The 25,560-nt window shown below is 37.0% G+C and overlaps 2 protein-coding genes across 7 annotated transcripts in view; one reads left to right on the top strand and one right to left on the bottom strand.

Moving 5' to 3' along the window:
• SGO2 (shugoshin 2) lies at positions 1-16,939 on the bottom strand. 4 transcript variants are annotated; one of them, XM_054209851.1, is made up of 11 exons: positions 16,778-16,939; positions 14,935-15,105; positions 14,440-14,663; positions 12,068-12,794; positions 11,319-11,494; positions 10,834-10,911; positions 9,986-10,068; positions 9,363-9,598; positions 6,594-8,153; positions 2,512-2,659; positions 1-342 (listed from the first exon to the last, which is right to left on the bottom strand). In XM_054209851.1, exons 4-11 carry the CDS (start codon positions 12,228-12,230, stop codon positions 237-239), a joined length of 2,550 nt encoding a protein of 849 aa, XP_054065826.1. In that variant the 5' UTR covers positions 12,231-12,794; positions 14,440-14,663; positions 14,935-15,105; positions 16,778-16,939; the 3' UTR covers positions 1-236. The 4 variants fall into 4 exon arrangements, with proteins under 4 accessions (XP_054065826.1, XP_054065827.1, XP_054065829.1 ...); XM_054209852.1 differs by having other exon boundaries at positions 16,614-16,939; XM_054209854.1 differs by lacking the exon at positions 14,935-15,105 and having other exon boundaries at positions 14,440-14,524.
• KCTD18 (potassium channel tetramerization domain containing 18) overlaps positions 16,847-25,560 on the top strand; it is an 11,856-nt gene continuing 3,142 nt past the window's right edge. For 2 of the 3 annotated variants that reach the window (XR_008467811.1, XM_054209865.1), the window contains exons 1-7: positions 16,960-17,154; positions 17,972-18,169; positions 19,404-19,615; positions 20,537-20,730; positions 21,882-21,976; positions 22,420-22,522; positions 24,973-25,426. Coding sequence is in view for 2 of the 3 variants with exons in the window: in XM_054209865.1 (XP_054065840.1) it covers positions 18,013-18,169; positions 19,404-19,615; positions 20,537-20,730; positions 21,882-21,976; positions 22,420-22,522; positions 24,973-25,426 (1,215 nt within the window). In the remaining variant the exon portion in view is untranslated. Of the gene's footprint in view, positions 17,155-17,971; positions 18,170-19,403; positions 19,616-20,536; positions 20,731-21,881; positions 21,977-22,419; positions 22,523-24,972; positions 25,427-25,560 lie in introns of all 3 variants that reach the window. The other variant, XM_054209866.1, reaches the window with a different exon arrangement.

Below are 25,560 nucleotides of genomic sequence, written 5' to 3' on the forward strand. Positions count from 1 at the left end.
CTGACCAGAAATGGAAAACACAAGAGTGGAGCCTAACCTTCGTTTATTTGCCTTCCTCAGTAAAGTATTCTGTGTCCCTTATATAGGGGCTCCTTTACAGGAAATTCCACTTTGGAAGACCTTTACTAATCAAAGAACAATAAGCACTCTGTACCGCTAAACATATATATATATATATATTTAAAATTGTACCCATTTTAGAAGTATTCTTTGTAAAGGCAATTCTTGTGTCTTCTTCAAATAAATTTTGATTTACTTTTAAAACTTATTCTATTTTTTACTTTATAGATTGGGGAATCCAGAAATTGTGTATCTGTAAACTGATCCCCACGCCTTAATTTGCTGTAAACAAAAGAAATAAAAGACATCATGTATGAATATCACCAAACACGTATGCAAGTCTAATTATAATAATTACATAATTATAATAACAATTACGAATTGTAAATACTCTCACGGAATGCTTGATATGATAAAGAAATTAAATTTATGGAAAATAAACGTCTGAAATAACAAGGCATAGGTAACTACTGTTTTCCAAAATAAAAAGATTACTATTTTTAGCATTATGCGGTCTGTATATTAAAATGTGAGTAATCATAACTTATTCCTGCAAGACAAAACTCAAAAAATATTTAAACCACAAGCTTAACAGCATCCATTCAGGTTAGTATACTTGAAAATAAAATATAAATATGAGACAGTGATCTAAAATCTTGAGTGACATCCACATTTTTGTCTCTTATTAGTTACTGTCTCTCTCCAGAAATACAGAGCCTTATCATTGTGGGGTAAAAGAGGAGAATGTGTCAATGTCATAATATTATAGCATTTTAGCATCCAATTCAATTAGTAAAAGAAAAATGTAATGCTAATCCCTTTGGATTTCTTTTACAAACTATCTGGCATAAGTATTTCTGAAAAGCAAATGGTAAAGTGAAAAGACATTTTCTACACTACTTTTACCTCCTATTTGTCCTCAGTCTCATTGTTTCAATTAATTGTTTGCTGGCTTAGCAAATATTTTGAGGTTGTATGAGAACACTGTGCTAATTTATTCAGTTTGGGAATTTATTTTCCTTCCACAGTTTTACCAGAAAAGGAAGACATAGTCCTTTTACACCTTTGTCATAAAGTAACTTGCTATAATCCTTTCACTCTCAATACTATTATGGGGAAATCTTGATACTGTCTTTACCCCTCCCAACAGAGTGTAATTTTTCCTGAAATTAATATTATACTTAAAAAAAAACCCAAAACCACGAACGAAACAGAAAACCCCAACAAACTTTGTGGCAAAATATTTTCAGAAGTAATCAACTTAAAGGTCCATTGGGATTTAGATCTGTTTCCTCACTACAAGAAAGACACTGAGATCTGGAGCATGTCCAGAGAAGGGCAATGAAGCCAGAGAGGGGTCCAGAGAACAAGTCTTATGATGAGCAGCTGAGAGAGCTGGGGTTGTTTAGCCTGGAGAAGGGGAGCGTGAGGGGACACCTTATCACTCTCTACTGCTACCTGAAAGGAGGGTGTAGAGAGGTGGGGATCAGTCTCTTCTCCCGAGTAACGGGATAGGACAAGAGGAAATGGCCTCCAGTTGCACCAAGGCAGGTTTATATTGGATATTGGGAAAAATTTCTTCCCCGAAAGGATTATCAGAGATTGGAACAGGCTACCCAAGGAAGTGGCGGAACTGCCATCCCTGGAGGTATTTAAAAGATGGGTAGACATGCTGCTTAGGGAGATGGTTTAGTGGCAGACTTGGTAGCGTTAGGTTGATGGCTGGACTAGATGATCTTACAGGTCGCTTCCAACCTAGATGACTCTATGATTCTATGGTTCTAAGTGCAAATATATTAGTTTTCTTAATGGAAGTTTGGCTTTAAAAACCTCTTCTAAATTTTAATAGTTATTACAGAATTTATGTCTTGTTTTTTAACAATCTTGGAAATTCTGTGCCACTAAATTTGCTAAGAACACTGAGAGATAAATAACTAATATATATATTAGTTAATAATAATAAATAACTAAATATCAAAGTAATATATCTTAAACTCAAATGATTTCTTATATTAGATACAGCTAGTTAAAGCAAAACAACTGAATTATATAATATTAGTGCATAAATTGCCACTTGACAATATTACAAGGACATTATTATGGTATAAGTTTACATTTAAGTATAACATTTACAATTATCCACCTCCAAAGGGGTTTATATCATGATAAACATTAAGAATTTAACATTATTCATGACTGGCATAAAATGTTATATTATACACTATATTTAAATTTTGAGACTTGAATACTGTTGGTGTCTGGCGCTTGGAAATCCTGCTAGACTAACAGGAAATGTTTTATATCAACACTGAAGTATCTTTGCAGAACAGAGTTCTGAAAGTGGTAGTTCAAATCTTTATTTGGTGGTTTTAATAGCAAATCTTTACTGAGGATAGTTTAAGTACATAAAAAACAAAACCCAAACAAAAGCCCTAATTTACATATACCCACCTGGCTAGACTGGGTTCTTTATAGCAAATAGTGGCTCTTCGTCGTTTAGATGGTGCTGCTGAGTTTTCTTCTAAAGTTTGGAGGGATTTAGGTAAGGAAGTAGGAGATTGTGTACTAGTATTTGTCAGATCTTGCAAAGCCTTTCTCCCTGTGAATACAGTAATTTATATGGCTCATTTTAAATATTTTCTTAATAATTAAGTAAACTTTCAATTCATAATTATTTTTAATTAGTATTTCTTAATTCAGGTACTTTGGTTACTGCTCCTACTCCAAAGATGCTCAGCAAAAACTGGGGTAGATGATCAAAGAAAATGCCACTACAGCAGCTTTCAACCTACCAAAATTTGGAACTGCTTGAGGTCTGCCATGGCTCTTGGGACATTTTAAGAAAGCCCCATAGCACTGTAATTTGCAGCTAGCTGTTTAAGGCTCCCAAGAGTTATTGCATTTGAAAAAGTAAAACTGCACACAGCTCACGGACTTGAATGCTGGGGAGGGCATATATGTATAGTCTGAAGATGCAACCTGTACAAGAGTTCTCTAATACTGCATTTTCCAACTTTACGCCTGCTCATCGGGCAAATGTGCATAAAATAAGCATAGCTTGGTGATTAATAGAGCTTCCTTATCTTGAAAACTGTATACTACCGAACTATTTACAATGTCTTGTATTTTGACCCACTGAATATGTCCAAGAGAAATACTCCATAAAAAAAAAAAAAAAGTAACCAGCCTTGGTAGAAGTAGTAGTATTTGTGTCAGCTTTCCACAATCCTTTAAGACCAATTCAGAATGCCGGACTAAACAATCAATATTTAATTTGGAGACAAATACTTTGATAAATTGGGAGAAATATTGAAATTACTATTTAGCCCACATTTCAAAAAATTCTAAACCATGTATAGATCATAGTTTCTCTGAAAAGCACTAAGATTTAATGCAGACAGCAATCCAAGATGAAATAAATAATTTTTATGCATATTTCTTAAAAATTCTTCCAAGAGTGCATATTCCCCACTGATACAGGTCAAGAATCAGATTTACTACATTGAGAGTAGTGGAACTAGCTGTTCCCTGGGCACCCAGCCTCATGAGCTAGGAGACAGGGAGGGGAAGCTGGACGAGGTCATCACAATTAAAGAGGAAGCGATCAGTGACCTGCTACACCGCTTGGATGCACACAAGTCTATGGGACCGGATGGGTTACATCCAAGAATGCTGAAAGAGTTGGCAGACGTGCTCGCCAAGCCACTTTCCATTATTTACCTGAAGTCATGGCTAACTGGGGAGGTCCCAACAGACTGGAGGGTAGCAAATATAGCACCCATCTACAAAAAAGGCAGAAAGGAGGATCCAGGAAACTATAGGCCTGTCAGTCTGACCTCGGTACCAGGGAAGGTCATGGAGCAGATCATCTTGAGTGTCATTACAAGTCATATAACGGACAACCAGGGGATCGGGCCTAGTCAGCATGGGTTTATGAAAGGCAGGTCCTGCCTGACGAACCTGATCTCCTTCTATGACAAGATGACCTGATTATTGGATGAGGGAAAGGCTGTGGACATTGTCTACCTAGACTTTCAAAAAGCATTTGACACTGTTCCCCATAGAATTCTTATGGAAAAACTGGCTGCTCATGGCCTGGATGAGCATACGATCTGCTGGATCAAGCACTGGCTGGATGGACGGTCCCAAAGAGTGGTGGTCAATGGAGTTAAATCCAGCTGGCAGCCTGTCACAAGTGGTGTTCCTCAGGGCTCAGTGTTGGGACCATTTCTGTTTAACGTCTTTATTGATGATCTTAATATCATCAGTAAGTTAGCAGATGACACCAAGTTAGGCGGGAGTGTTGATCTGCATGAGGACAGGGAGGCTCTACAGAGACACTTGGATAGATTGGATCGATGAGCCAATGCTAACGGAATGAGCTTCAACAAGGCCAACTGCCAGGTCCTGCACTTGGGCCACAACAACCTCATGCATCGCTACAGGCTTGGGGAAGTGTGGCTGGAGAGCTGCCTGGCAGAAAAGGATCCTTAAATCCTCTGTGGCAGCAAATGTATGCTATTGATCTCATAGAGGAAATTCATAGATATATGGGATAAATGGTGAATTTTTTTGTTGTGCCTATCTTGAGTTTAACAGGTTATATCACTGTATATACACACTCCTGTCAAAAAAGTGAAGATTCTTTTTCTTTATTATAGCATCTGAGTGCCTTGTACAGTCTAGCATACACACTCTTAACTGATGGTCAAGCTGATAGTGCTGAATTACTATTGCCCTGTAGTAGAATTCTGTGTTGAGATCAAGTAAAATATCTCAGTGGGCAAGACTGATCATTTCATCAATAGTCTTCTGAAATGAGTTAAGCAGAGACATAAAGTTAGTGGTTCTTCATTGGATTTCTCTTAACTTTACTTCTAAGTATGAGAGACATATTAAGGTGACTTCAGACTGCTTGCAGCAAGCCCCTCCTGATTTATGAAGGCAAAAGAAAAAGCATTATCTTTTGAAGGAATTCCTTTAAGGAAGAGCAATGCTCATTTGGTTTAAATGAGAGGGCTCTCCGATCATGAAAAACCTCCCAAGTTTGGCTGCCTCACAAATCAATCTTGATTTGTACTACTTTTAAAGTGACAATAAATTGTTATTCCAAGCTTTTCCTAAAGCTTAAAGTTAGAGACCAGGTCGCCTTCTTTTTAAGCAGAACGAGTTTTGAGACATCCATGAATCTGACTTATTTAGGAAAGCTGGATGCCTTTGTGTGTGAGTATTTATGTTCACATAGATCTAACTATATAGAGACTTTCATCACAGGAAACTTTCAAGGTATATTTCGAAGTACAGCTCAAGGTCAGAAGAGCCAGCATCATCAGAAAGGATGGCATTTCCTTGCCTTCTTTTAATTCAAGATAGGGATTTGGATGTAGGATGAAAAGTTAACTGGTTTTTGAACTATGCTTAAATGTATGAAGATAAAATGATCTGCTTTTTTACGTCAGTAGTCTTTGATACTGATGATCACAAGGGTTTACTAATTTATCTTTAAAGCTAATAAAATTATGGGATCCTTTTTTTACATTCCAAAGAAAGAATCGAAGATGAGAAGATGCAACTGCAAATTACCAGGAATAATACCTTGCATGACGGTCTAATTCTGCCAGTATTCCTATTCTGTGGTCACGTGAAATAGGAGATTTTCTTTGGCCATTGTGTCCTAGCATTCAAATGAAGCCAAGGCAGTATTTGCTTGATAGTTTCGGATTCAAACTATTGATTTAAAATCTCTAGGTGTTGGGACATTCTCAGACATAATTAAGTAAACAGGAACTTGTTGAGAATAAATATGTTTACACAATAGACCCCTCATGCTATAAAACTTCAAAGCTACATTTTAAAGCATATTTAAACTCTAGCGCAGATGTGTTAGTCTCATATTCCTTTAGCACATTTACAGTAACTTAATTGTATGATAGAAGAATCTAAACCTATATTCCGGACTACACTAAAGTTTGATTATTTTCCTAAATTAAGGTATCTTACTTAAAAAAGAGGTTGTCACATGAAAATTTACTCATGGGTAGATTCTAGAGAAAACTTGCTCAAAGTACATTTTTTAGATGTCCAAATTCCTGTTGAATTCCAATGTTTCTAAAGAAATACAAATGAAATCTTTAAGTCCAGCTAGGTTTTCATTAATCAAGGAACAGTGTATTTCACTCTTATACCCCTTGTATAAAAGCTCAAGCTATTGTACCTTTTCTATCCCCAGCTTTCTGAATTCCATCACATTCTTTGAAAAATTAATACATGCTCCTCAAGAATTTAGACTACTTACATCTGCCCAACTAAATGTCATCTTGGACTATATTGAAAATTAACAAGGGTATTAGATAGTGACTGATACATGATATAGAATATGAATAATTTTAGTGATTTTCAGTCCTACCTTTTTCCAGTTCTGTTTTATCCACTCTAAGCAAACAATAAGAGTAAGATAGTATTAAGATACCTTACCACTATTTCAGGCATTACCTAATTCAAAATACCATTTTTTTCCTCAGCCATACACTTACCATGACAAGGTGTCAGAGTCTTTATGTAAGTCTCTTTAGAAACATGATCCAGTTTTTGTTCTGCTTTTCCAGCATGTGGTGTATTCACGGTTACATCATTATGAGTAACTAAAGCTACTTGCGTTTGCTGAGTTTCAGTTACTTTATCTCCACAAACAGCTTCTGCATGCAATGCATCCTTATTTTTTAATTCTTTGTTTTTACAAAGTGTAAGGCTTTCTTTCGGTATTATACGTGCTTTCCGACTAGCCCTTGCCAATGTACGTTTTAATCTGCCTGGCGAAAAATGGCTATCCTTTTGGTCTATTTTCTGAGTAATTTTACGAGTGCTGTCACTTTCAGTTTCTCCACTTTGTCTGCAACTACTTTTTCTGTTGTATTTTCTTTTTACAATATTCTTCTGGTCTTGTTTTCTCTTGCTGTCATGTTGGTGTATCTCTGTTTGAGACTTTTTTGAAATATTTTCTCCATACTGCCTCTTTTCGTCTCTACAGTGTTTTGCTGTGTTCACTTTAGAAGTGTTTTGAGAAGTTTTCCTGTTTATTTTTGGTCTGTTATGTTTCTCATTTGTATGCAGAAAGTCCTGCTGTAAAGATGATACATTAGAAGTATTATCTGGGAATGGTAAATTTTCAGCACAATAAACTTCTGGTGGGATCTTGTTCATAGATGAGTTTGAGTCTGCTTTTTGTATTTTGCTTTCCATTTTTCCAAATGTTTCTGCGATAGTTTCCTTATTCGTCTCCTGTTTTCTTGGACTCACTAAGTTAACCTGGTATGTCCTCCTAGTATCTTCAGTTTTACTTGGAAACTTTTGTGCTTGATAATCTTTATCGGTATTTGGCAAACTCTGTTTCCCTATAGAGTCCCCTGTAGGTAGCTGTTCTGTCTGACTTTGGAATAGTTGAGTTTGTGAGTCAGTAGTTTTCGAAAATTCACTATTGTCAGGCCTAGTGTGCCATTCTTCTGCACACAAATTTGAACTGATTTCAGTCTTGCTTTTAATTTTCTCTTTATCCTTCTTAGAATATTTTACTTTTCTGAAATTTCCTAATATTTTATCAGAATTGGCATTACTATTTTTATTTCGGTGTAATTTATCTTTGTCTTTTGCAGTAACTGTGAGTAGTTCACCTGCATCACTGGCAGTCAACTCCATATCAGCACCATAAACAGTTTCTTCAGGCTTCCTCTTGTCAGTAAAAAGCAGCTTCTTAAAATCCATCTTACTTTCATTGCTAAACTTAGGTGAAGGAATAATGCAAGACAAGTCACTTGAACTTTCCCACAAATTCATGTCATTGGTGGTGCTACCGCTGTTGATACCATGATGAGGCAGATTATTCAAGCTACACTTTTCATCACAATCCTTTATATTAGGTTGAGTTTGTGACTTATGAAGTACCGTATGTTTCTTTCTTTCGGTCACATTTCCACACAATGGCAATAAACTATCATTATATTGTTTTGTAAGCTCCTCAGACCGTCTTAAAGATTGTGTATTTCTGACATGAGTCAGGAAGGCACTATTGCAAGTTAGTTCTGTGCATAATTTATTTTCTGCAAAGAGAAAAATATCAGCAGCTTGGGGAAAGAAAGAATAGAGTGTAGTTATCAGAATAAGACAGATTACTGAAGGTTGTACCAGAAGCATGGAAAATTACAAACTTTTTTTTTTAACTGAATACACACATTCTATGGTTGGTCCTTAAAAATTTACTTAACTAGAACTAATTTCATATTTTACCAAAGTTGGACTTTTGAAATCGGGTATAAATAAAAATATTTTTTTCTATAACTACTTCAGTGTCCTGGTTTGAGGTAAAACAGAACCAACTTTCTGGTCAGTAATTTTATTTCTTAGCTGGGCCTCTTCTACCTCTCTGAAATTAACAGCATGTTGGGTCTAAAACGGTTCGTTCAGAGTGATAAGACAGTTTGTGCCAAGGAATGGTATGCAGAAAGGCTCTTGCTTATACTTATTGCTATAACAACCAAGGTCAGCTAATGTCATTATTTGCCCTGTTGGAGGGTCAGAAGCAGAAAAGTGTAGAGGGGTCCCACCTGCAGGGAGGAGCGGACAGGACAGGTGACCCAAAATTGACCAACGGGGGTAATTCCATCCCATCTGCCCCATGCTCAGTATAAAAGCTGAGGGATCAAAGGGTCAATTCTCTTCCTCCAATGGCTGATGTCTGAGGAGGACCCTGTCTGTTCATCTGCCTTTGATCCCGATCTGTGTGTTCCTGACTCCATCTCCGGAACCCATTTCCTACCCGTCGCTGAGTCCGATCTGGGACTTCCCCAGTGCCTGCCAGTGATGTCATCCTGGGAGCTTAATACGGTTTTGTATATACTGTATCTATTTCATTATTTTCATTTTTATTTTGTTATTAATATTTCATTGAAGTGGTTTCGTTTCTTCTAAACTTGTAAATCTCTTTATCTCTCCTCCTCCCCTCCGTGTATGGGCCTGGGGGGTGGAGGAGCATCTGTCACCAGCCAAAACCACAACATTCGGTTATTATTTGGTTATCTTATCAAAGTTTTATTCTGTTCACATTAATTTTGTTAAATTTCAGCTGTGTTATTTCAATGAACATTATTCTACAAGTGACTGTCAGGACACCTGCATTCTATTTTTATTAGTTTATTACAGTTTTGGAATCTTACTATACCTTCTGTATTGCATATCAAGTAGTGAATTATTAAATACTAATTCACAGGTAACTCTGAAAAATAAATCACCAGTACAGAAATACATCCTACCTTTTAAAAATATATTTTTGTCAACAGTTGTTTCCACTGGCTGTATTTCAATTAACTTTTGATTATTTTTACCAGAAGGCAATGGTAGTGCAAACTTGACTTGATCTGAATGCCTTTCCTTTGACAAAATAGCAGTACTTTTATAAGAATTTGGTATTTCACACACAGAGGGACTATCTTGCTGTTTTGTATTAGCTGTTGCAATTAAAGGAAGCTTCACTGGCAATTCTACAGATCTGAAAAGAGGAAATTTTACTGTGAAGATTTTGATTACTTTTTTATGCCATAACATTCAATTGTTTAAAACGTACCCTTGATAACATATAAAATCAGAAAACAAGAACTCAAGTATGAAATGTCGTTCTGTCTTGGGGCAAATTTATTTTTTTAATGATAGAAAATCCTGCTTTGTGCTGGTGATATCCCATGAAGAAGCAAGTTATTCAAACACAAGTTTTTTCTACCACTCTCTATATAAATTCCAAGTTGCAAATTGGTAATATCTGAATTAGACAGGAAATCATTTCACATTACCTCAAAAATACCTAGGACAATATACATAGATTAGCTGTAAAAAAATCCGCACACACTTATTGACTCCTGCATTTAATGTAACTACCTACCCAGCAGACTGACATGTACTCTTGAACCGGTCATCAGTAGGGCTACTTGGACCCGCTGACAGAGGAAGAGAACTCTGACGATTCTTAAAAAGAACAGCGGGGAAGTAGAAACAGTTGAATATTATTTTATGCTTTAAGTATCAGAAATATCCAGAGGAAAAAAAAAGAATGGGCAAAAAATAGAAGTACTGATGAAAGGTGCATGATATTCGAACACACACAATGATTTTTAAAAAAATATATTTTCTAGCAAAACTTATCAAAATCTGTAACCTACCTGCATCCCAAAGCAATGTACAGATTTATTTAATGTAGCTATAACTGATCCAAAGTGCATTATACATGTAGAAGCACAGAGCAACACTAAGCAACTGTTTAGAACAGACAATAAAAATAATGTATTTTTAAAAATTAACTGTAATTTTGCCATTTCACAAGGACTAACACGGCCTAAGTTTTCTGATAAAGTTTCCACATGCAAGATATTTATTGCAGCACTAAGCAAGGAAGGCATTAGTGAAGAATACCACTTACCGAAGTACTATGCTTTTTTTTTTTTTAACCACATGACTTCACCAGGGCTAACTGATAGTTAACTTTCAGATACTTTGTAAACAAGACTAAATTACAAGATTGTAATTGTAAACAAGATTATATATTAATTTTTTAGTACAAGCAACAGCAAAATTTAATTGATTTCACTGCACTAGGGCTTCATCCCAAGCTTTAAGTAATTGGGGTAAATATTTTAAAATGCATATATGATTTCAACATTGCACTCCTTTAGATGCTTTGAAAATATCCTGGAAAATGAATTCAATATGGTAATAGTTCAAAAAATATCTTACCTCAGAAAGACTGCTTATTTCTATTGCAGTTAAGAGGTTATAATTCAAAAATGCTTCTATTTCTATAAGAGTTTTATTCTGCATATAAAAGAAAAAAAATATTTTAAAAGTATTTTTTAAGTGGCTTCTGGCTTAAGACAATATATAAAGGTGAATCTAAGATGTAATTTTTTTTTTCCCCAGCAACTGACACAAACTGATTTTTAATACCATCTCAATACCTGTAAATATTAAGGTGAAGCTGACGCTAGAATAGCTATGGATAGACATATACACTGATGGACAAAACAGTAAATACAAAACAATCCTATGAAAGAAAAATAAAAAAAATCAAATGTGAATACTATGCTATCAGATGATATAACTTCACAAATCTGAGATGTAAATTTTAAATCACCATTTTAAGAAGCAGTATTAAGTTTCCAAAAAAAGACAGATGCTTAGTTTACCTCATCTAAGTGTAAATTATATTATTTGCAGCATACCAAACAGCTTAGTTTTCGACGAAGCAAGATATTATGAAGCTGCAACTTTTCTACTTCCTTCTGAAGAAAAATCTTCTCATTCTTCAGCTTTCGAGAATTTTCTTTCTCCACACTCAAAGCCACAGCTAATGCTCTATTATTTTGTTTTAAAGATACTTTAAACATAGATGAGTTATCTAAAGGAGACAAAACCATATTATTTTCAACAGCTTCACTTCAGGCCCTCTCTGCATGAACTATCACTGTATAACAGCATTTTTATCTGTATGTTTTGGTGGAACAATAGCAAAGCCTAAAACTTCCTAATATAAAACTGTTTCTGTTGGCTGTCATTCTGATGATTGTCAGCTTCAAATGCAAATTTATTATTCTGCTCTAGTCTGGATTTTTTTAAAATAATGCTATTTTAAGGAGAAAGCATTGAAAAATTGATAGTTTCACAGGCATAAAAATGTTCCCAAATTTCTAAAAAAGGAATATACATTTTACAAATTAAAAAGTTCAAACATTTTGAGCAAAATGTGAATTTTGATAACAGAAAGAAAAGCACTGAAAATACTCAGAGAATTAGATAAATAAACAAGTTACAATCACATGTTTTAATGTTCAGACTCTCCTAAAATTCTCAACATATCACATTAATATTTTAACGGTCAGCAATTCAGCAAATCACATTAAATACAATTACTATTCCTTTTGAAGTCATACATTCTAAGTACAGTAAACAGATTTATTTTAGCTGGACTTACTTATTAATTTAGTTTTGATTTTAGATGCTAAAGAAGCATTCCATTTTGCAACTTGTAATGTTCCATCCCTCTTCTTCCTATGTCCTTTAACAGCATCCGAGATGAAAAGGGTAGATGATTTAGCAGTTGCTTGTTTATCCATCATCAAAATGAACCTGTACATTGTCAAAAGGAATGTCCAAATATTTGGCACTGGAACAACCTGCCCAGGGAGGTGGTGGAGTCACCATCCCTGGAGGTATTTAAGAAACATGTAGACATGGCTCTTCAGGGCATGCTCTAGTGCCCAAGATTATTGGTTTGTGGTGGGGTGTTGTGTGTGGGGTTGTGGGTGTGGAGTTTAGTTGGTGGTGCTTTTTTTTTTTTTTGTGTGTGGTTTTTTGTTTTGTTTTGGTTTGGTTTTTTATGTGGTTGGACTCGATGATCTCAAAGGTCCCTTCCAACCACTAAGATTCTGTGATTCTGTGAATAATACATGATCTTTCTCACACTTTTAAAAATTAAGTTTCATTACCTCTTATCAGGATTTGTCGTCTCTGAAGTTGAGAAAATTGCTTCAGTCTTTACCTTTGTTCAATTAATTCAAATAGGTTAACGAATTATTCCTTGAGACTTAAGTCATATTACCACAGAGTGGCAAAATACTTAACTAATAAACATGAAGAGTAAAAGGATCACAGATTTTTGATCTTGTCCATTCCCTCAAGTTATTTACCCAAGTTTATACCTAAAAGGAAAAAAAAACAAAATGAAAACACTCAAGGTTCTATCTCTTCACAATATGACCAGACCAGCTTTTGCTTTGTCAGGACAAATTTTAAATTGAAGTATTTAAATAAACCGCATTATAAATGCTGCAAATTTAAATAAACAGCGAGAGAGACCGGCCCGCAAGCACAGGGAGTGATGTCCCCGCAAACCGCTCCGAGGCGGCCGCTGCCGCCGCCCGTCCCTCAGGTCTCTCCCTCCCTCACAGCCAAGAGCCGGCGCGCGCCCCCTCCCGCCTCGCCGCAGGAGCCGCCGACGGCCGTTGGGCGGCAGCCGTTGGGCCGGGCCGCTCGCGCGCCCCCAACGGCCGCGGCCGGCGGCGCGGGGAGGGCAGGGCCGGGAGGCCGGGTCGGGTCGGCGTGTGTGTTCTAAGGAGGAGTGGGATTCCTCTAACTTTTCAACTACATGTCTTTGCAAAACCGTTTTAAATACCAACCATTAAGAATGCTAAAATTAAAAAAAAAAAAAAAAATAGTAGTTGTATAAAGACTTAGCATCAATCCTCATACACTGTGAGGAAGGGATTAGGGAACTGCAGATATTCCACCTAGCTGCAAGAGATTTTTAGGAAGAGTTTGAGGTATCTGGCTTTCTGTTCAAAGAGTTCCGTTGGGTTAAAAGGAGAAATCCATGTAATTCCTTCTCAGTGGAAAGCTAAATTTCTTTTTGGCTGATCTTTAGCTACTAGTAATAGATGAAACAATCAACAATTAATAGAAAGCCATCAAGACAGTCAAGGAAACAAAAACCGATAAATTTAAAAAAACAATAGATTAAAGTTGCCTGCATACTTACTGGCTTGTAAGGGTAGGAGTCTGCGATGTCAGAATTTGAGCAAGCCCACTTTTAGTTTGGTTTAGGTAATATTAGGACTGGGAATTGCAAGGAAGTATTTTAGTCTAATAAAATGCTTTTCCCCGAAATCTGTTCTGAGCACAAAATCCCTTGCTCTTTAACAGTCGCTTCGCATACATTCTCTTTCACTGCCTATGTATGCCCCATTCTACCATTAGTTCAGGCAGACGTTAGTTCCTAAATTTGATGGAGGAATCAGTAAATTTATAGTAAACAGTTTTGTAAAAATCTTAATAGAGTTAATGTTTTAATTTATTTGAAGATTTACAGAGATGTGTAAGGTTCAAATAAAAAAAACAGCATTAGGTTCATTAACACAGTAATTGTCATAAAAATCTTACCTTTCCATGAGCTAACATTACAATTTGCTATGAAGTAAAGAAAAGGAATCAAATATGCTATAAAGTAAAATCAAAGTATCAGTGGCATTATTCAACAATGTATCTTTATGAACTTACTACTTTCATAAGCTGCTGCAAACAGCATGTAGAGTGTCTCTGCCTTTTCTTAATTTGTGTATGATATATGGCACAATTTCTCAGTGTGGCCCTGAAGGTGCAAAACCCTTTGCTTCCGTGCAATCCCCTTAAAAGAGAGATTTGATCCAGCACACCTTATACACCTTTGGTACATTTCCCCTTACAAGGCAACTTGGAAGTGACTATAGCCAGTCTAAAACCCTGGCCAAATAAAAGAGCAAATAACCTTATGTAACCTTAAAAATAGAAAACCAATCAAATAAAACGTACCTCCTTCTCCTTTCCAAAGGCAGCGTTTTCCTCCAGATCCAATCGTGAGTTTTCATTTTCTCCAGTTTTACAAGAGTCCCAAGTCCTGGAGGGGCAATCACCAATTTGCTTCCTTTTAATGTTTATGTCACTACTGCGGGCAATAAATTCAAAGCAAAATGTGAAGTTCTGCGTTTCCACCTGTGGTCATACTTTCCTTTACACTCCACTGAGGAACTCCCACACTGTAACATTTCACATGTAAAAATCTCCAGTTAATTGCCAGCTGCTCAAAGTGGGGAAAAACTTAAAAGCACTGCCAAGTTTCACAGCCTGTATATTTTAAATATATATCAAGAGTAGAATTCTGGTTTTCAGTCATTTGGGATCCTATGACTGGTCTTTAAACTGAATAGAAGTGAGAGGGAGTGAGGGAAAGACAGACAGAGACAGACCTGTTGTAATAGGTGGGAACATTTGGGAAGTGTTGTATTGAATTTGTGTCTTACTAGCTACCTGCAAATCCATCTCCGAGAAAAATCTTGGTTGAGGAATTAATCCTGTCTGGTCTAGTAAAGCACGAGCTACGACTAAAGCACTTCTGGTGGGTAGGTGATGTAGAACAGCTTCTCCCTCTGTGGATTCTCTGATGTCCAAATAAGACTTGAACTCACGCTATCATTTTACCTGAAATTATAGTATTAAGAACATATTTTCCTCTAATCACACCCTTTCTTGCACAAGCTTCTTCAAGCACAAGAAAATTCATTTCTTAATGCCTGTTCCCCTCTGTCAAATTTGAGCGAAACTAGTAAACTGAAACACAAATATATAGAGGATGAGTGTGTAAGCCTGGCTTCCTTTGGAAACTTGTGAAAAACAAAACATAAAAGTCCCTGTGTTCATTTGCCCGGAACACGCAGCTCAAAAGGCAGTTTGCTCATGCAGGCTGGTTATGCCACGTGATTCTATACCAAGTACATACTCTGTACTATCTTGAATAGTAACGACATTTCACGTGGTTAAATCTGAGGTGAAAAACTTATTGAATTGTTTGTGTGTGTATACATATACTGACTGAAACCATGTATATTGTTCTGGTCTCCCAACACAGAAATGCATGAAGGAACATTGTTCAGACTTTTGAGGCAAAACCAAGCAAGCTTAAAGGAGGAAACAAGCACGGAAAGCTGCAGCTTCATTAAGTGAATGTTTTAGTCTGAGAAAGACTGGAAGTTATAACTTAAAGTATATTGTAACATTTGACACCAGTGGCCCCATTTAAGTTGCAATTGCTATCTACGAACTATTCCCAGTGAGTAAAGTACAACACATGTTATATCCTTACTAAAGATATAGTTAAGCCAGATACCATTATTCCACAAAAATAATCTATTATACTTATTTTCACTGATTTTATAGTAAGTCCAACATCCATGAATTATCAGTCTATATTGCATTCAGTGGCAAGTTGTAACTTGTGGGCTTATTTAATTAATTACATATTAAGCACCAAAGACCTGGCTCCTGGGTACATTCTTAGCCAAGGACCGTTGAGAGAGCACGTGAGCGCCCCGGAGCTCGGCATGCCATTTCCTCTCTGCTGCAACTGTAGCATGCTTAATTGCTAAGGAAAATGAAACGTGAAGTATTTACTGTAGCTTTAACTGCCATTCTAATGCAAACCTGCATTAAGATAAAAAGAAGCGAGTTCGAAGTAGTAAGTGGTCACTCAGAGTTACAAAATTCCAAAGAGAATTTATCTCCCTACTAGGACCAGATGCAACATGATTTAGATAGCTCTTTCCTTTAGCGTCCTTCACTTTGCTGAAGGGAAGTCTGAATTACATGTCTGTGGTCCTAAATAGTAACTGAAAATACTGTAGCCTATAAATATTTAGGTTTTCTCAAAATCAAATTGTAGTAACAGACCAGAGTACAGCAAGCACACAAGCTAATGAGCTGGCCTGCTCAAAGGGACAAGCAGTCATCTTGAAGGAGGCCAGAACACACTGGCTGACCTGAGGCTAACTTTTAATGCCTCTGCCCCCTATTTTAACCAAAGCAGACCTGTCTGCCCTCAGACTCAGAGCACGTACCAGCATCACACCACCCTCGTGAACTCGCCTGACTCAGCACTGCAACTCGGACACACAGACACAAGAGAAACCAGCGCCCGTCGCTGGGGCTCCCACCTTGGGCCGAAGCCGGGGCCCGGCCTGGGCTGACCAGAACGGCTCCGAGACCACCGTGAAATAAAATGCGAGCATTGCAATATTAGAAGAATAGTTCAAGCTGCAATATTCTTGAGCCTACAGAAAAAGAAATTTAATCAAACCCACTTTGAGTAAACACTTACTTGTAATTAAAAAAAAAATAATCAGGGAAGGTTTCTGTCTTACAGAGTAGCCGAGTTTACACGGGTCAGCCTCACTCGTGAGAACGCGGACAGCAGAGCCGTGCCTGAGGGACCCCCTCCGGTCAAAGCGGGGGAGGCAGCTGAGCTATGGGGGTCCCTACACCCGGTTGACCCTCCATACCCGCGGGTAGGGACGCTCGGCCGTGCCCCCGGGGTGGAGATGGCGCCGCGAGCACCCCGCACCGCACGGGCTGCCCCTCTCCTCGCCCCGCTCGGCTCGGGCCCGGCCCTTCCTGCCACCCGTCCGCCATTTTGCGGAGCTCAGGCGGCGCAGCCTGCTCCAGGCCCGGCGAGCGCCGCGGGACGCGGCGGCGCAGGTAACGCGGGACGGCGACTGCCCCCGGAGGGGCCGGTGGGGGGCTTCCCCTCTTTTGGCGCAGCGGCGCCCCACGGGAGGGAGGGAGCGCCCCGGCCCGCTGCGCGGGCGGCTGCCGGCCGCCTCCCCCGCGGGCCCCGAGTTCATCAGTTAATTTTGCTGAAACAATAGCAGATGCCCGGGCAAAAGGCTCGTAGTGGGAGTTAGTACCCCTCAAAGGGCGTGCTTTCAAAAAAACCCAGAAAAACCCAAACAAACCAAAACCAAGCAAAACCCAAACGTTTTGAAGATTTTCTTGTACCAATTTTTTTCTGCCCAGACAGGGCCCGGCTCCTGCAGGGAGCTCAAGGCAGGTACAAGTAAAAGTATTTATTGGGAATGCGGCATTAATGACGTGACAACTTCAAGAACTAGTTAAAGCAGCCCTAATTAAAGATCACATTTTAAAGAAGCCAAGTTGGTTTTAATACAAAATTACTGCACTTTTAGTGTGTTGAACTATACCCAAAGCAAATTTTCCCAGAATATCCTTCCAGTGCTATGCTTACACATACTGACCACATAATTCTGCTTACGCATTTGTCTCAAAGAAGTAACCTCTGTGTTTCCTAGCAAAGTAAAATGCCGTAGTTTTTTGTAGTAAAGGTGTAAACTATTTGCCTACTTGCACTAATATGTCTCTAGACCTGTTTTAAAAGCCCCTTTACAGTATAGTGTAACAAACATGAAAGAGCTGAGCTAATGCACAGGTCTTGTATATAATATGTTCAGTCTTAACTGGCATTAGATTTACTTTTGTTTGTATGTATGTGTTACAGGTTTGAATAGCTCGTAATCAACACCATCATTTGCAAATGCAATGGAAGAGGGCAAGACTGAAGGCGACCAGGGTATTCTACGACTTAATGTGCGAGGATGTTTATACACAGCCAGGCGCGAGTCTTTATGCCGCTTTAAGGATTCAATGCTAGCTTCTATGTTTAGTGGACGCTTTCCTCTGAAAGTTGATGAATCAGGTAAATATATTCAAGCTGTAAATATGACATTCTGATCAGGGAGTTCTATTGCAAAAACATGCTTTTATATATATATTTTTGCATTTTATAGTGTACCTCTTTTCCCAATCTGCTGAGCATCAGTTGGCTTCTTTAATTCCAGGACGTAAAACAATTGTGTATGCATGACTTTATACTTGGGAGTAATTAATCAGAATTCCATAAGACTACTCATGTTTGCAAACATACATGTTTGTACAGTGCTTACCCCTGCCTTGTCCCAGTCCAAACTATGGCTTTGGAATGTATTTCTTCAGTATGGATATGAAAATAGATAAAATTGAAGTTGGCAGAGTATTTGGCATTTAACTATGACCCTCTGTATTCTCCAGAGGCATCTTACTCTCTCTGTTCATTACATAAGGAGATCTGGGTCTAACCTTTGTTTCAGAATACTTCATTACCCAGTAAAGATTGCATTTTTCACCACCATGGCCTGGTATGAAAGCTTGAATAAAACTATTCATGGATCAAATTTCACACTTGTTTGTGACTTGGAAATCCTGCCAAAGTATGTCCAGTTTAAAGATATGATGGATGGAGAATAGTAATTCCTTGTACACTTTTGACTGTTTAAAATATCTGAAATATTTAACATTTTTACAGGCAGGGTTTTGCTAGCATCTTTCAGTTGCAGTGAAGAGCCTATTGTATAGAGCTGTGTATAGTTTAGTCTGTTTCTGTACTGGTCCTTGAGCCCCGCAGGCAAGGGGAAAAAAAAAGAAACAAAAAAATACTGTAAAACTTGAGCAATATTCAGGGAAGGTTAGACTAGATGTGTACTGGAGCTGATGCTACTTTTAACTCTCTTTAATTGCTTAGATCCAAAATTGAAAAAATCTCTGCAGTAGTGAGAAAAGATGTGTCTGCAGTGAGAATTAGAAATGCATCTAGAATTAGATTTTAGCATTTTAAGTGGAGTGCAGTACAGTTGGTGTGGTCCTATGCAGATTAGTGATTTCACTGAAATCCCAAAGAAATGCTTACTGCACTAAGAATTTTATCTTCAAATAGCTAATATTCCAGGGAAACAGAATAGTAGCTTTAAAAGAATAAAAGTATACCTACTCCTCCTAGGTAAGTAAAACTAGTACAGAAGTTTTATATAAAGGCTTTACTTGATTTGGTATAAAGTGACGAGTCTGTCTTTGCTTGCTGGAAGCAGTATTTTAAATAATTTTATTTTTGTTTTCAGGAGCATGTCTAATTGATCGAGATGGAAACTTGTTTGGATATCTTTTGGATTATCTTCATGGAGAAGTTCGGATTCCTGAAGATGAACAAATTCGAATTGCATTGCAGGAGGAAGCAGATTATTTTGGCATCCCGTATCCATACAGTCTGTCTGACCATTTGGCCAATGAAATGGAGACGTATTCTTTAAGGTCAAATATAGAGCTTAAAAAGGTCTTGACATTTCTTAAATTTTTAAAGATGTAGTCTGGAATCCACACCATTCGTTAGCATCAGATACTAAAACTACAGCATATGCAAGTTAGCACTTTTTAATCACCACGTTGAATCATCAGTAAATTCAGAGTTTTAGATTAGAGAAATCCTAGAGCTGATAATGCAGACATAGTAATTAAGTTCATCAGCTTTTCCCATCATTGCAATACAGCAACAGTTTAAATTTGACTCTGTTTTACATGCAAGTCTGCTGTAAAACTTGCATAGTAGGAATGACATTGTTTAGTTCCCTATTTGGCTATATATTTTATTTGATATTCAATTCGATCCCTTCAAGATGTTTGGGTTGGTTTGGTTTTTTTTTCAGTTTTAAAAAGTCATCCTAAAACTTGAAAGATAAAATGTACTTTGCCATTTTTTTAGGAAATGAAAGGAGAAAATAAAATTAATATATTACTTTAAATCCTAAGGTTTGTCTATTTTAGAGTATCGTTACTTAAAAGCTAATTCTAATTAACTGTTTGGAAATTAACTCATGTTACCAAGTATGGCTGTATTAGTCCTGACAGTCATCTGTGTTCTCTTAGTAAGCTATTGTTCCATATATTTCACATTCTCCCTTATTAATTTCCTTTTGAAAAGCATAAAACATTTCCAGGCCTTTCAGTTTCTCTTAATATTAGGGATTTGCCGTACCTTTAAGTATTTCTGTTGCCTTTCTGTGAATTTCTCCTAGTTTACAGCATTCTCTGTTAACATTAGATACTGCACACATTATTCTAGATAAACTACATCCTTGATTTACTTAAAAGAGCTCATCAGTACAGTTAAGAAAACTTAAATATGAAAGCTTATTCAACTAAAAATACTGTATTCTCATTAATATATTAGTATTTTGTGGTTTATGTTTTTTTCTAGGCTTTGTTAGATTTCTGCGATTCTTATGATTTAGTTTGTACCAAGCCTACAGTTTGGGTCCTGCACTATCTCAATACTTCTGGAGCAAGCTGTGAAAGTAAAATTATTGGTGTGTATGCCACTAGAGCTGATGGGACTGATGCAATTAATAAGGAGCTAGGAACGAAAATTCATAGTAAAAGCATTTACAAAAGGTAAGATGACTGTCAAACACGTGCAAGCACTATGAAGTGAGAATGAACACTCACATATTACAATAATACCTAAATATTATTATATGTAGCATAATGTAGTATTATTGTACTATAAATCTGTGGAAGGAATCAGATTCTTTCCGGCTTCGAAAACAGCTGGCTATTACAATGGTCACATTAAACAGACAAACAAAAAAGATAAAAACTAAGCAAGGAGTACAAGAAATTGAGAGACTCCATAAAAGGTGGCTGGCATGCAGTTGCTGTAAGTTCTCATTATGTTTTACTTGCTATTTTTAAAATGTTTCAACCATTTAAAATTATTTTCTGATTTAGGAAGATATTTACACTAAATACAGTGAATGAATCCCCATACAGAAGTTCCATAAATATTCACAGAGATGGCTGTGATTCATGCAATTGTATTTTGCAGCCTTCTAAGACAGCTGAAAGAAATACTTAACGCTGCAAAGAACCAAAGATGAAAGGAAATGGTTTTAATTCTTTAAAGGACACGTACATCTCTACTACACTATTAATGTATTTTTATGACAGTAATTGTAAATTATTGGTAGACCTGTACTTCTGAGTGTCTGTAAGCAGTTTATCTTTCTCTTGGTCCCACAGTACAGTGTTGGAAGTGTACTTCACTGTGTACCTTTTGAAACATAGTTAAGATAGAGCTTTTGATGTTTCAAAATTATGTTTTTGATTGTCTTCATAATTAGCATGCTTATTTTTCTAAGTTTACATTAATATTTATTCTGAGAGTATTTGGACACATAGTATCAGGCATCTGTCATCCTACTGTGTTCTTCCTTTGAATAAATAATTGAGATTTAGAAGAATACATTTTACACCATTAATTGTGTAATTATTCTTTTATGAACATCTAATCTTTCATGAATACCCATTTTTAGCAATAGGGGTCCACAGGCATGCAGATCATAGAAGGATGGCTATTTAGAACCTCTTATACAAATGAAAATGAAATTTAAGTAATGTTTTCCTTTCTACTTTACAAAATATTTACTATTAAGTCCTTATAGTTAGAATTTGGTAAATGGAATGATACATTTCATCAGTGTTACATTTTTAAAGACTTAGCTAGATTTACCACATAACTGTTACCTTTAAAACAATATTTCTAGAGAAGCGGGAAATAACGTCCAATACATCTGGAGCTATTACTCAGTAGCTGAGTTGAAAAAGATGATGGATGCTTTCGATGCCTGGGAAGGGAGAGGTAGAGTATTAATTTTTTTTCTTTTATTTCAGTAGTACTACTTCTTTACAGAAAAATAAGAAAAATACTTGCCAATTAACTATAATAAAAACTCTGCATACATTTTCACTCATTAGGTAAGTAACATATTGTAAAATATCCCATAGAGGTGGCTATTTGGAAAAAAAAATAAATAGAGTCTTAAGGGATGTTCCAAGAAGATGACATGAGTTGACATGAATGAACAGATGTAGTGAGAGCCACCACGTGCAAGGGGTGATGGCCTGCTAGCATTGCCCACTCTGGTGGGAGCCCTAGAAGCACGTTGGCTGTAAGCAGTGTTCATGTCAGCGTAGTTTCAAAACTGAAATTCTACATAATACATGCATCCACTTAGTCAGGTGTATACACACATAATACTATGTTCTCTCAGCTCATCAATACAATGTCCCTTTGGCATACAGGTGTCAGCTACTGGAGAGTGCCTCAGGAGCTGATTGAATGTTGGACTCTTGAAGAACGCCCTTTGAAAGGCAGTTTGCATCATATGCCTCCAGTTCATAAAAGGTATGCTGACATGCATGGGTGGCTTAAAATAAAGCAGAAATATAGCACAATTTTATAATTTCAGGTTCTTTGAATAGCTATGAATGTTGAGTTTTTGCTGTTTTTTCTACTTGCATTTTTTAAAAGTGTCATATAATCAGAGAACTTACTTGCAGAAATGAACTTGCTAGAAAAATTATCTTTTTTAGATTGCTGAAACTCTTCTATTCTACTTCTTTGGCCTTTAAAACATCACTTTAGAGTGGGAAGGCGTAATTTCAAAAAGTAGAGAGCAGTATTAGTTAAATGGACTGCTAAATGGACTGCTAAAAAGAAATTTAACTGAAAACTAAAAGGTTAACTGATTTTCACATGAGATGCTTTCCTTTTTTAGAAGGAATTTCTAGAATTTCTTCTTTGCAGTTTTACAGTGATACCTCTGACTACAACACATTACCTAAAAGCAGCCATTGCAGGTGCAGCTATGCAGTTGATCTGGGGCACCCTACAGCCTCTATTGCTACTAGGCAGAAGAGGATCCTGCTGACCTTCCTTGTCCCGGGCCACACTGTCATTTCAGTAGCAGCCGTAGAGTCACATCAGCACAATCATCCAACTGAAAAGTCCTATCTCACCAGCCTCCCCATTTCTTTTGGATACCACATTCTTTGCTTTTCATAGCTCCAATAGGAAGGACTGTGATTATTTGATCCCTGGATTGCCAAACAGCCTACATATATTCCTGACTGCTCCTCTGCTACCATTGCCTGTTTTATCTCCCATCTCTCTGCTTTGATTTGTCTTCTCTGTTCTTCTGCACCCTCAAAAAACTATGTTTGGATTTCACCTTAAACTCCTGATGTACCATAGTAATCCTGGTGAGACCATATACTGTCTTGAAACATTGTAAAAGAACCTAGTTACTCACGATATTTTACCTGTACTTCATTGCTACTGTTAAAGCACCAAACCTTTGAATGTTTAAACTTTCCTTTTTTGTTTTGGTGGTTCTTTTGATCTAGGATGTGCAGAATTTGAGAATACTTTCTCACCTTATGGCTCTGAGGAAAACCTCCCTGGACTCATTATTAAGTACTAGGTTATTTGCAGGCTTTCTGTTTGAACAGTGTCACCATATACCAGTTTTATAAGAGCAATAGTAAGGACTATTACTCTCAGATACTGCTTGTTCTTCTGGCGTGAATCCCTGTGACCTTTCACAGATCATTTAAAATCCAAAGTGCAAGTACCCTGAAGAATATCAACACTTTTGTAGTTTATCTTTTAAGCTGTTCTTTAGTGGCTCTCACAGTTTGTAGACTGTTTACAGTACTGACACGCCAGGTAAATGTTTCTTCATTCCCGACAATCAGGTTAGTTAAAGCTACAGCTTTTCTTTGTCAGCTCAAAATCTAGATATAATCCGATTCCTTCATGTTCGTTCTTCTACTACCACGTTTTAGTACCTTTAGCCCATGTAGGAGCCAGCAATAGAGCCACAGTTTGACAGCTTTTGTTTTGATACATTTTTAAATGCATTGTTAATATTTGAGTTTAATTTGGTCTTAGTGTTCTTTTCCTCCCGCTTCTTCATCTCTCTAAAAATGATTTTGATTTATATTTACTGATCATCCCTCTGGTCTGGTGAGGCCTAGCTTTTGTTTTGTTAGGTTTCAGATTTTCTAAATCTGGGTCCTGGATTTCTATGGCATCATTTATTATTTCCTTGAGGAATTAAGATCTTCTAGGCATCTGTCCATTTTTCTTTGCTGACACTGAGAAAGAGCATTTGTGTAATACTTTAAAAATGCTATTTACTTGCACCAACTATAGTTGCCATGAGACTCCATGGGCTTTCTTGCATAGCTCCTTTTTTTTTTTTTTTAACATTTTATCTTGAATGAATGATTATCCATAATCACTTATATTAAAAAGAAATGGGGGAGAGAGAAAGAAGCAATATCTTCCTTCTTTTATCAAATTACATAGTGCGGAACTATTAAGTTTTGTATTCCTGTGTAGTTAAGTCTTGAATTTTTGTAGATAACTTAAAACACATCTAGTGTTTTACTAGTACTACTAAATGCTAGTACTACTAAATACTAAAAACTAGTATTTAGTGGATTTTGTATCTAATCTGTAGCATTTTAGTATTTTCTTTTTACAACTCCACCTACCTTCTTTCTCGTTGATTTTCACCTAGTTTGTGCACCATATCCTTTTTACCGTTTTTAATGTGTAATAATACTTACACAGGTGTAAGAGTGTGCTGGTACTATTCATATAAAAGCAAGCCTGATTACAGTGATGAACAGTTAAGAACCATAAATGATATCGTAACATGCAAAACCTAAAAGAACTTCAGATTTGTGGATGGCTGTCACAGATTGTCTGTTTTGTAATAATGTTATAAAAAGAATAATTTATGTACATAGTTTTTTTTTCTTTAATTAAAGTTCTTTGTTTTACAGACGATTAATCGACTTTACTGAAGAGGAAGACTATTTACCATGTAAAGCGGTTCCCAAGCCAATTAGATTCTCAGGTCCCTCGACAAGTACCCATATCAAAGTTAAAAATTCAGCTGCATTAAAGGTAGCTGCTTGCAATGCTTCATGTTCTGCAGTGACTCTTAAACGACCCCACAGTGAAAGTGTGACGCTGCACAAAGAAAATTCTGAAACTGTATCCACAACATGCACATCAGTGCCCAGTAATTCCCAGGTGCCCTGTGGAAGGCAGGGCGCTGGCAATGGGACAAGTCAACTGACTTTCAAGAGCGCAGTGTCTAGGAAGCCCATAAGCAACCGTGTAGTAAAGCTGAAGCGAACTCCACTCATGACACCAGCTCAGCCATCTTCTGCTGTGTCCAGTAAAACAAGCCAACAGGACAGCACTGCTCTTGAAATTCCTACTACTTCTACGGTACCAAACAAGAAAGAACCAGCTGTATTAACGGAGAGTATTGAGCTTAAGAATGATAAAATGGATGGATAATGTTTGACTCAGCCTGATAGGCTGGATAGCTTTCCATCTTCTGGTCAAAGAAGAGATCATCA

The sequence above is a fragment of the Rissa tridactyla genome, chromosome 7 (assembly GCF_028500815.1).
Source record: "Rissa tridactyla isolate bRisTri1 chromosome 7, bRisTri1.patW.cur.20221130, whole genome shotgun sequence".
In the NCBI taxonomy this organism is placed as follows: Eukaryota; Metazoa; Chordata; class Aves; order Charadriiformes; family Laridae; genus Rissa; species Rissa tridactyla.